The 12418-nt window shown below is 35.8% G+C and overlaps 1 protein-coding gene across 1 annotated transcript in view; it reads left to right on the top strand.

Annotated features, from left to right (window-relative positions):
• The window catches only part of LOC122806133 (vomeronasal type-2 receptor 1-like), a 61534-nt gene that overhangs the window by 39058 nt on the left and 10058 nt on the right, over positions 1–12418 (top strand). The window contains exons 3-4 of the mRNA XM_044076370.1: positions 3516–3743; positions 10723–10846. Of these exons, the coding sequence (XP_043932305.1) occupies positions 3516–3743; positions 10723–10846 (352 nt within the window). The remainder of the gene's footprint in view (positions 1–3515; positions 3744–10722; positions 10847–12418) is intronic.

Raw genomic sequence — 12418 nt, 5'->3', positions numbered from 1 at the left:
ATGGTCAAAGGCTAGATTACTGTCTATGTGTGTCCCCAAGTCCCTGACTACTGGGTCAACTCTTAGGGGTGTGTTGTTTCCAGGGGTGGATGACTTCCCAAAGGATACTATTCTGCATTTCTTGGCATTTAGTTTTAGTCCATGGCTCTGACACCAGCTGTTTGTCTATGTCAGCCCTTCCTGGAGAACATTTGTGTCAGCGGTGGATGCAATGATAGCTCCTAATTTGCAATCATCTGCAACTTTAGTCAGCCTGAAGTCACTGACATTGGCCTTGACCTCAGAGAAGTAAATGCCAGAAAGGAGCAGTCCAGGACTGATCCCTGAGGGATTCCACTTGTGACTGCCCTCTTTGTAGAGGTGGACTCCCCAGTTCTAACTTCCTGGGTCCTGTCTGTGAGCCAGCTGACTATCCACCAAGTGACATGCACCTAACCTCTTGAGTTTGTCAACAATGCCTGAATGGGGTACTGTGCCAAATACCTTGGCCAGGTAAAGGTAGGCAGTGTGAACCATCCTGCATTCATCCATTGCTTTGGTGACCTTCTCAAAGAAGTCCACCTGGTTGAGTAGGAAGGACCAACCCTTAACAAAACCAAATTGGGTTGGGTGCAGTGTCTGGAGGTTTCCAATGTCATCATTGATTGCCCTTTTCCTTATATAGCCTCTGAAATTACATACAGCCCTTACCTCAAGGTGTCACCTGACCAAGGACATGTATTGTAGAACCATAAATTCTTTGATTCTAGAATCTAACCCCTGATTATACATCTCATCATTCTGTTTACTGCTGCCGCTGCCTTCTCTCTTTACTCTTGGTGGTTCGGTCTAGTTGTGATCAACAACCCAAATCTTTTTGTACTTGTTATCATCAGACTAGATTTATGTGAGAATATGGAAGGGAATATAAAGAGAGCAACTATGTGCAGTGTAATGTCTATGTTTATGAGGAAATGTTAGATATTATTTTAAAATAACATTTTTTTATTTTTTGAGGGTAAGCATTACCTCCAAGCAAGTGGGGTTGCTATGGGTTCCAGCTATGGCTCACTCTTTGCCAGCTTAACTATGGTTCATTGGGAGAAGCATTTTGTTTTGAATAATTCATTTAACAAGGCATTAAGAATGTATATCAGATACCAGGGTGATATTTTTATAGTGTGGAATGATTCTAAGGATTATTTAAGTGAGTTCATTGATTATATTAACAATAATACTGACATTTTTGTTTTTACTTGTGACCTTAGTGAAATAACCATCCCATTTTTACAAGTGTACTTGGAAAAAGATTTTGAAAATAGGGCATACAAAGCCACTATTTATAGAAAACCAACTTATTCTAATACTAGGCTTCATTTTTCCAGTACACATCCCTTTTACCAAAAGAGGGCTATAGTAAAAGGGCAGTTCATAAGGGCTGCCCATATGGTCATTAATGAGTTACATTTTGGCAAAGAATGTCAGTTTATGGAAGTTATGTTTTTACAGACAGGTTATCATAAGAAGTTGGTTAAAAAAAGTTAAATAGAAGTTATTTTAAAGAGGAGGTCTGGGCATTTTTCACCAATTCTGTCTGCATCACATGCTGATGTTAATGAATCATTTATACACAAAAAGGCATCTAAAATTTCATATCCTAATTTATTAATTACTAGATACAATGATGACACTTACATGGTAAAATGGATTATGCAGAAAAACTGGATGTTGTTTAAGGACAACATGGACTTAAACCTTAAATTGGGGGAGGGTCCTTCTATTGTGTATCGAAGGGGTAGAAGTCTCAAAAACTTGGCTGAGAGATTGGAAAGGAAGAAAGGTAGTGCTAAGCTAAAGGGAATGACAAAATGTGGATTTTGTAATTATTGTAAATATGTTATGGTTGGTACTCAATTTGAGTGGTATGATGATAAAAATAGTAAAACACTATAATTGTCTTTCAAAACATGTGGCTTACCTTTCTCTATATGTCAGATATGTGGGGAATACTATGTTGGCAAAATTTAGTGGGCTTTCAAGCAACATATGTATGAACACATATGTCGCATAAGAAACAACAAAAACACTAATGCATTAGCAAAACATATCATAAGCAGCCCTGGCCACCATTTTAAGTTTTTTATTCTTGAGCAAGTGCCATCTAATAGCAGGCATGGAAATCACAACCTTTGGTTGGAAGTGAGAGAATTACATTGGCAGTTGCACCTGCCTTGGTTTAGGGCTGAATGCGCAATGTCCAATAAGATGTTTATTAAAATTAAAAGCACTTGAAAGGTAGACATCACTTTATTTTATTGTAGATTTTATGATTTACAAAAGTTATAATATACATACGTTTAGTATTTCAATTGTGGAAAAGAGAAAAAAATCAGTTCTTTACAAGAACTTAAATAATGTACATATGTCTTTAAATTTTATGGAGACGATGTCATGTGACTATTATGGCAGAATATTTAAACTTGTAATGGGTATCATTCTATACTTTTGAAGACGTCCTTTAATTTTATGATGAAAGTGCTTCAGTTTTAAAAGTTTTATATTAAACAGTTTATTTTATAACAAGTGTTATTGTTCTGTTGGACCGTGCCTGCTATAACTCTTGGCCTGCGCCGTGGATTTTTTTTTGTTGGTGGTTGTTTACTGGTTTTGGGCTTTGCTTTGCCTCAACATTTAATGATATATGTATGCTATAACAGATATGTTCTGTTATGGGAGAGGCATATTTCTGTCAAGGAACTGCAGCAGAGATTTGGGAGTACTAGCAGGAGGTTTACAGCTAATGAGTGTGGTACATGTGTAGGTTTCTTTATATTAGTGATATTTTTTATGCACTGACGCATGTGGAAGTTTTTTAATCTTTTGACAGTAGCTGCAGCTGAAGCTTTTAATTAATTAGTAGTTATTGCTTATGTGTTTGAAATTTTTGGTTGTGTTTATACGTTTTAAACCTGCAGGGAGTTGAACAGTGTGGAAGTGTCAACACAAACTAGCTTGATGTTCATGCTGGGTGTTTTGATAACATAGGGACTGTACTGTAGATATTTTTAACTACCAGTGTCAATCCCCATACATAGATATGCACTGGACAGATGTAGTGAAAAGCATATGTAAAAGTAAATGACTGGGGAAGGAAGAATGAATATGGGAGGTATTAAAGGCTTATGCTGATGCGTAAGCATCTCCCAAAATTATAGGGGTGAACCACAAAACATAGCCAGCTATACACAATAAATACTTACAGATATAATTAAGTCAATCGATCATTGAGAAAATAATGACCTGTGTACTATTTAAAAACAAATTAAATAGTGTAACGTGTGTGTGTGTGTGTGTGTGTGTGTGTGTGTGTGTGTGTGTGTGTGTGTGTGTGTGTGTGTGTGTGTTTTCGCAAGTGTCTTTGTGGTTGTTTGTTTGAGTGTGCACATATGGATATCTGTTTTTTGTGCTATTCTATCTCATCCTGTGTCCTACTGGTCTCTAATATGTTTTACAATTGTTAAATTTTATATTTTTAGCTATTACATTATTTGAAATATATACGAATCAAAAATAAGGCTGATGATGAAATTTTTTTTGATGAGAATGGTGACCCACCACCATTATTTGATATAGTAAACCAGAGGATCACACAGGATGGAACCATACAGTGTGTCAAAGTTGGTGAATTTGACCTCCGCATCCTAAAAGATGGATGGATTAAAATTAATGACAGTGCTATCATCTGGAAAGAAAGGTATAATCAGGTTAGTCTTGATTTTTATCTTTTTTTTTTAACGGTATGATTTTACAATTTCTGATGCAAAGCCAGGATCTTTCTGAGCCATGATGGCTGTGTTGCCAAATCCCTACAGACACAGCACTGCATACATATATTAGCTTCCCACTGACTTACGATACCACATAGGTATCATACAAGTCATATCTGGTGTAGAATGGAACTTTGAATCAGATCAGAGGTTGGTTTTGCAATGTCAAAGCAAGTGTTACATTTCCTCCTTGTTTAATATTTATGTGAAAATGGCTATGAAAATTAAAACATTACACATCTTGCACATCCGACACTTGGCATACCTTTCACATACCTACACAGCCGAATAAAATGCTGAGTGAGTAGCACCCAGTTTTCCAATATTTACATTCTCATTTTAAACCACCCCAGATAGTTTCACAGCCTGCAATGTACAGAATTGTAAGTTTCAAAGATAGTTAACTAGGAAACCTACTTAAAAACCATTTCCATAAAGAGGACATCATGTCAAAAAGATGGTTAGATGGGATCTTCTGAACATGCCTTTCTTTTCACCGTGGTGCAAGAAGCCGGTAGTTAATTATATTAAAAAAGTAATAATCTACAGGACATCAAAGGCAAATGAAGGGATGCTTTCTGCAGCTTCTGAATGAAGAAAATCCCACAGAAGCTGCATTGCCCCGGACACAGCATACGATGAAAGAAGAGGAGGAGCCCACCATAGAAGAAGTAAGCACAGCACTAAGGAAAATGATGTCAGGGAAAGCAGAGCAGGTTCATTGAGGTCACAGCAGATATGATCAAGAAGATGTTGGGTAAGTTAGGGGAGAAATGGCTCCTGAGGGTACTCAAAGCAGTATGGAGAGAAACAGAGGCATACCATAGCTAATTGGAGAATTTGCATACTAGTGCCAGTGTACAAGAACAAAGGGAATCCACAGCTGTGGGCAGTATAAAGGTATCAAACTCCTTCCATACTGAAATAAAGTTCTGCAGACGGTGACTGATAAAAGAAAATGCAGAAGACTAGAAATTAGTTTGGGAGATAAGTAGTTTGGATTCACATCAGGATGTAGCACAACTGCCCTGATGTTTGCAGTGAGACAGATCGTTAAGAAAATGCTAGAGATGAAGAAGGCTGCATTCCTAAGCTTGGAGAAAGCATATAGCAAAGTCCCAAAAATTGGGCAGTGATGCAGTGGTTTGAAGTCCCCAAAAACATTGCTAGAGTTGGTGCAGGCTATGTACAAAGACCCAAAACAGAAGTATAAACAGTGTTTGGATTCACAGTGGGGTTCCCAGTGGGAGTGGGCATGCACCAGGGTTCAGCTCTTAAAACCTGCTGGTGGTGGACTACATTAGCAAACAAGTAGGAGGGGAAAGATTAACAAATTTGCTGTATGCAGACAATATGGCATTACAGACAGACTCTAAGCAAGACCCTCAGCAAAAGATACAGGAAAGGAATGCAAAACTAAAAGCACATGGGATGAAACTGAGTACAGATAAGAAAATTGTAATGTCAGCAAATGGGAGAAATCAGAAGAAGCTGAGAACTGAGATAGAAGGGAAAACAGTAGAATAGGTTTACAGCTTCAAGTACCTGGGATAAGTGGTTGAGGAGAAAGGAAGTCTGAATGAGGAGGTCAAAGCAAGAATTAGAGGGGCTCCAGCCAGCTTGCACAGAGTGTCAGGGGTTGTATATGCCAGAAGAGGAATGCCAAAGAAATTGAAAAGTAAGATGTACAAAACAGTGTGCATCCAAAACTACTGGTGCAGAAACCTGAGCAGTGAAGGCAGAGCAATTGTGGAAGCTAGAGGTGATGGAGATAAAGTGCCTGAAATGGGTGGTAGGATGCATACTGTGGGACAGATAAAAGAGATTAGAATATCAGAGCAGAAGCCCAAGTAGCTCCATTTGCAGAGAAGGTCACAGGGGACAGATTACAGTCATTTGGGTACATGTGCAAGAAAGCAGAAGACAATGGGGTGAAGAAGATTTGGGACAGGCAAGAAGAAGGTAAGAGGAACAAAGGGCATCCAGCAAAGCGATGGATTGTCTGATAGAATACCTGATGCAGTAAGGCATGACTGTTGAAAGTAGGAGAGTGCTACTGAATTGAGGGATGGAGACAGTAGACATGATACCTCAACCCCATCTAGGTAAATGAGAAAAAGGGGGTTGATGATGATGACAAGATCATAGTCCCCTGCTTGTGGGGTGTGGGGGCTTTCCACACAGAAAAAAAAATCTGTGTTTCTGTTTCAGGCACCTTGCTTTGGCTGTGTGATTGTGGGATATTATTTTTAAAGGAATGTCCTAGACCATTCTAGCTCAGCTGATCTTCTGTTGACCAAGGCTTTTCCCTAATCTCTGGTTAAAGGCAGCATGGACTAATGAGATAACTTGGGTCACATACATGTATATAAGCCAGAAGTCAAGTTTTCCAGAAATGAAGGCATACAATATACAATTAAATATCAAATCACATTTTTAAAATGATATTATTTATTTAACAAAAATGCAATTGCCTTTACTAAATAGCCAAGTCTTTAATTTAAAGGATATTTACAAGGATATATATGTATAATATACAAAAATGTATATTATACGTGTGTGTGTGTGTGTGTGTGTGCGTGTGTGTGTGTGTGTGTGTGTGTGTGTGTGTGTGTGTGTGTGTGTGTGTGTGTGTGTGTGTGTGTGTGTGTGTGTGTGTGTGTTGATGCAGCAGGTAACTCTCCAGAAAGTAGTGCCTCTGGTCCCTAATAAATTAATAAGTCATATAATATGGTGCCATGAATGTCTAGAGAAAGGGTACAAGACCAAAAGGATTTTGAAAGACAAGAGTGGGATGTTAATCATGGAGAATTTTTTTCCATCAAAAACCGTCATTAAAAAAATCTAAATGTTGCTTTTTTTATAGGCTGTAGTATTTTCTTCAAGTAATGGTTTTACGTATGAAAAAATGTTGCAAGTATATTGTTGGAGATGAATGTCTTAGTATAATATTTCCAAAGATATATCAGTGTCTTATATGAGAGGAGAAAAATTTACGGATTATTTAGTACATAGCCACTTTATCAAGAGAAGTATATTTAGATTGTATATAAAGCAGCACCTTTTGTGTGGTGCCTGCTATATTTGTTTTTGTATACCAACAGACTCTGGGGCAAGAAATAGAAAAAGGTACAAGTGACTCATAGATTTGACTGTAATACTAACAGCGTAATTTTTGTCCTAAGACATTCTTGTAATCTGGTCTATATTGGTCCAAATGGAAGACGTTTTAAGGAAAGACTACAGGAACATGTTAGAGATATAAAAAATGTGATGGAAAGTAGTCCTGTAGCCATGTATGTCTTCCAAAAACAGGGGTGGGGTGGCATAATAGTTAAGGCGTTTACCTCACAGACATACCTTTCAAGGGGAAATCGGCTAGGCTTAAAATGGCCAACAATGGCAATTATCCTAGTACTTACCTGTGAACCCTATGACAGCAAATGTGATTTTTTTTGTAAGCTATTTTCCTTGAATGAAAGAGAGGAACACAAATTTTAAAAATCATCTGTTGTATAAAGGGGCATTTTCAGATTAAAATTCAATATTTTGCAACCAAAGGATTAAACAATGAAAGGTCTTGAAGAAGTATTCACTGATTAATTGCTTAATTATTTCTGTTCTGTCATTGGATGTACTGTACTAAACTGTTCTTTTAATGTTATGCAGTGTTTGGTCTAATTTATGTCTTTTGAAGGCATTAGTCATTAGGTTGTAATAAATATTCATTTTTATACTCCGTTTGTTTATCATGTTAAAACTGTTAGAAGTGTACCTAATAAGTCACTGATATTAACAATATGGACATCCTGGTGACAAATGAGTTGAAGACTAATGCACTAAACCGAAATGGTGGTATAGGCATTGTATAGCTATGTTTTCAGTTTACTGTCCAGCCCTTTGAACTTTTAGCATCTTAGGATGACCATCACCAGTCTAATTCTTTTAGTGCCTCTGTGCCTGGGACTCTAATAACCGTAATAACTTTAATCATTCTGTAAAGCAAACATATATTAGCTCCACAACTGTCTAATATATGGAGATTAGTAAAAGTTTATTCGCTGTGATTTCTCACTCATTGATCACCATAAATAACTACCTCCTTCTTTACTAGCTTGAGAATTCAAATACAGATTACAGTTCAAAAATATCTATACAGAATTTTGTCTCCAGCCAATACCTCTCAGCTGTCCCTGATTTTTCAGAACTTCTCTAATTTTGCCACATATTTTTCCTTGTTCCTCATAAATGTTTTGCTTTTGATCAGACTACTCCTACTATGAAGGAATTTGTACACTTGGCAACTGAAGTGTGTGTCATCTTGAACGTATAACGATCAAGATAAGAACATCTAGAATCACCTCTTCATATAATATATGATTGAAATTCAAAGAACTGCCGGATAAACAGACTTAAATAATTCCTCAAATTGTAAACCAAAACAGTTAAAAAAACAGTTAAAAAACAGAAAAACAGCAGCAGCAGAACCACAGCAACACTGTTTTTATTGTAGATAGAGTAAGCGCTTTCGTCGGTGTACTCCATTAACTTCATCAGACAAATAATATAACATATAGTTGTAGTTTAAATACTTTCAAACTGCCATATCAATTACACAATTAAAACCATTTTTTTTTTAAATTAAAGAGATATTCCCAGAAAACACATTGCAACAAAGAACGCCAAAGTGGGAATAAAAACACTTAAATAATTAACTGACAACTACTTTTATCACATTTCTTCTGTTTAAAAAGTTTTGTTTTATAGTAAACACCATTGTAAATAGTTATTTTGTTTTTATTATTGTTCCTTTAGATATGTATATTTGTTTTATAATATTTCTATTATCATATATTCATGTTTTGCTGTTAAAATTTTCAATAAAACAACTGAGAAAAAATAAAATGCTTTAAACGTATAAATGTTTTAATTTTGCAGTAAATTAATTAGTACTACAGAAGTCAAAAATGACAGAGTATCATACTTTGTATTGTTCAGAAAATGTATGTCAATGCTAAACATGTTGTTTTATTAACTTATTAAGTGAATTAGAGTAATATTTGGCTGTTGCCCTCCTGCTGTTTACGGTCTTGTGTAGAATTCATGAGCACAGAAGTTGAGAGGTATATACTAGTCATCGATTTGAATAGTAAGAAAGATTAAATGGCATGGTCAAAATATCTTTCCTCCAAACACAATAAGACAATATAAAAATTTGTTAGGCTTAAAAAATAAAATACTTTTATATTTTCTTTATGAAAATTCTTTAAAAGTTGCTGGAAATTGCAAATATTTATGAACTATTGTTTGTTCAAATCTAGAAATTTTGTTGAATGTTTTTTTATTTACCAAAAAGGGCACATGACATTATTCATCTGCTTTTTAGAACTATTTCATTTTGGACTAATAAAGTCCTTGTCCTTTTATACATTTATATGGAATAGCCTGTTCCTGAATATAATAACTCTTATTTTTTCTATACTGAATCAGATATCAAATATTTGGAAAGGTTTTTAGATATTTTATATGTCATGTTGTTGAGGATTTTTCAGATTATTCTAAAAGGCTTCAAATGCTTTTGTGGATTCAACACACTATTATTTTAAGCAGGATGGAGTGTGTGAATGTTTTCATGCAGTCAATGAGGAGGTTAAGAAGGCATTTTGTATTTTGAGTTGTAAATTTTGTCAAGATAAAATAAGAAACATGAGACAGCTTTTATTGCTTCAGGTGAGGTCCTTGTTTCCCCATTTGATTTGGAAAATGCAGAAGGGATTGCCTGATATAAATCAGGCTTTCCTGTAGTTTGAATATACTTAAATTATTGCTAGATGAATTAATGACTTATAAAAACAATGCGGGTCGTAGTATCCAATGACTTCAACCACGAGACCACTTCTCATAAAGTATGAAATTATGTGAAGAATCACAATTACAATTCTAAACAGATCCCATGAGTAATTGACAGCTGTCTTTACATGTATTTTAGTCATGGGTAATGCTTTATGTGTGATGAAGCTTAGGTCAAAAAAGAGCTAGCCACAGAGAAAACATGACAAATGATAGAGGATTCATTGAGCAGAATGGACCTTCTCATGTGTTTATTAACAGTGACTCCTGGCACTGAAGTTGCATCTGAAGGATCCATATCTGTGTCTGTTTTAAAACACAGATGTAACTGTTTTTATTCCACTGAGACTTCAAATCCTACTCACCTGAAGAGCTATGTTGGATAGTACCGAAACCCTTTATTTGGAAAAAAAAAAGAATGTACTTGGTGTCAAAAAGTCTTTCATAGTTTAAACAGTTATTCTTAGTGTAGAAAAAAATTAGAAGCTTGATGGTAAACTAGTACATTTTAATAACAAACAAGTGAAATATATAAAGCTCTTAATGTTTCAAAATCTAAGTTAAAGTACGCCAACTATTCCTGTTTTAAAGTAAAAGTTAAACAGTGAGTTTTAGCATGGAGTAGTACCTCACATACTGTATGTTTATCCTTTCTACATTTTTTTGCTTCCAGTACTTAGAAGCTCACATTAGATGAAGGATATGTGTCAGACAGTAAGGTTTCTTTGCAATGCATGTGCATAACAAAGCCTGTTCAAACAAGATTGATCTTGTCGATGTTGCTGAAACTGATCATATTGTTACTCCTATGGAGTCTAAAGCTCTTATTATATTAAACATTTTAAACATGATGCTGAAAATAACAGCTGGGAACATATTGCATTCACACTGGAACTCTCATATTCCAGTCACATAGCCGTGTTTAAGATGGAGGAGCCTAAACTGTACAGCAAGTCTGTAATCTTGTGGTACTCTGGCCTACCGTACATTAAGAGAGGCTGGAAATATAAACTGAAGGCTTGCATAACCAACACATTATTTCTCTGCTTTTCTTTCTACTCACTAGATACCTCGGTCCCTTTGCTGTGACCATTGTACTGTTGGATTTCGAAAAGCTGCACAACCTGGACAGCCAGTCTGTTGTTATGACTGTGTTCCATGTTCCAAGGGAGACATTAGCAATCAGACTGGTAGGCAAATCCTTTTAAAGTTATATAAATTTTAGGAGGGACTAAAAATAACATAAATTGTGTCTAGGCTTCTAACGCTGGTTTATTATGCTGTAGTCACAGAATCATTATTTTAATGTAAAAGGTAAGTAAACACAGGTAGCACTGTGCCACAAAGAGTAACACTGTCACCTAATAGCAAGAATTTCTATGGTATGATTCTCAGTGGGGGTATCCTCTGTGTGTAGTCTGCATGTCCTCCCCATATTTGTGTGAGTTTTTGGTACTCTGGTGTCTCCCCATATCGTAAAGATTTGATAGCTGGATCGTTGACACTAAATTGTCCATAGGTGTGTGTGTGTGTGTGTGTGTGTGTGTGTGTGTGTGTGTGTGTGTGTGTGTGTGTGTGTGTGGTGTGTAATATGAGTCTGGCTATCTACCTCCATTCTCTATTTGCCTAGTAAACACTGTGGATAGTGGCAGTTGTTCTTGGGGTCACTGTAGGAGTTGGCTACAACTCAACAGCATTGGATGGAAGTGTAAAATATGGAAAACATCCCAATAAAGGTGAACATTTGCTTACAATACTGAAAATTTCTACTAGACACTGGATAGCTGTATTTAGGATGAGGTGCATACATCAAGAAATTAACAGTGAAAGATGTGTATGAATAGACATGGGAAACTGTACTTGGGATATGGTACATACATTGAGACATTAATCAGTGATGTCCCTTTTGAGTGAAAGTAACAACTAAGACAAGTAAAACTAAACTGCTAGATGATGTATGGACAAGCCCCATACATCCTGAAGACCTCTTTACTTAATATAACAATGCAAACATGCTTGACCTGATGGTGGGTTATAAAAATGTGACCTCATTGAAGTGTCTCAATGTATCTTCTCAAAATGTTGCAGTTATATCACTTTTTACAGATATCAGAAATAACATATGTTTCCAAGTGGAGTTATATTTTCATGATTGACACATACATTTAACTTTTTTATTTAAATAATTAACCTATTCTGGAATTTAACCATTCTTTTTGGAGTCGTTTGGTAAGCTATAAAGAAATATGCATAGAAATTTACTTAATTTTCTTAGCCAGGTTAATCCAGTCATGCCAAAGGCTTCTTTTCAGGGGTAACTTTTGGAAAAGTTCCACAATGCAAACCTATTGACATGTTTATGAGAAAATTACTTAATATTTATTTAATAGTACTGTCATTTTAAAGCATCCCAAAATTATTGTTTCTCAATCAAAATTTGTGTTCCTTTTCTGAAAAAAAAACATCAAACATGCCTCTTTCTTATGCAGCTGGCCTAATTTTTTGTTGTTTCTAGATGCAGGACTGTTAGTATCCGAGACAGACAGATCATAAATAATCTAAGCCTATAGTATAAGGGGCAAAGCACTAGGAATTATATTTTGTTGGCTAGTTTTGAGCCTACCTGGGTTTTACCATTACTCAGCACTTTATGCCTAAAACATGTTGTCATTAATTATAGTTTTTCTTTGCTAAAATTGTTAGAAGTAGATTTTAGGTACCCATTAATTATTTTGTGAAGTAATATGTCACATATTTCCAGT

The sequence above is a fragment of the Protopterus annectens genome, chromosome 7.part0 (assembly GCF_019279795.1).
Source record: "Protopterus annectens isolate FY-2018-M chromosome 7.part0, PAN1.0, whole genome shotgun sequence".
NCBI classification, from domain to species: Eukaryota; Metazoa; Chordata; order Ceratodontiformes; family Protopteridae; genus Protopterus; species Protopterus annectens.
This window is presented reverse-complemented; position numbering and strand designations above follow the sequence as displayed.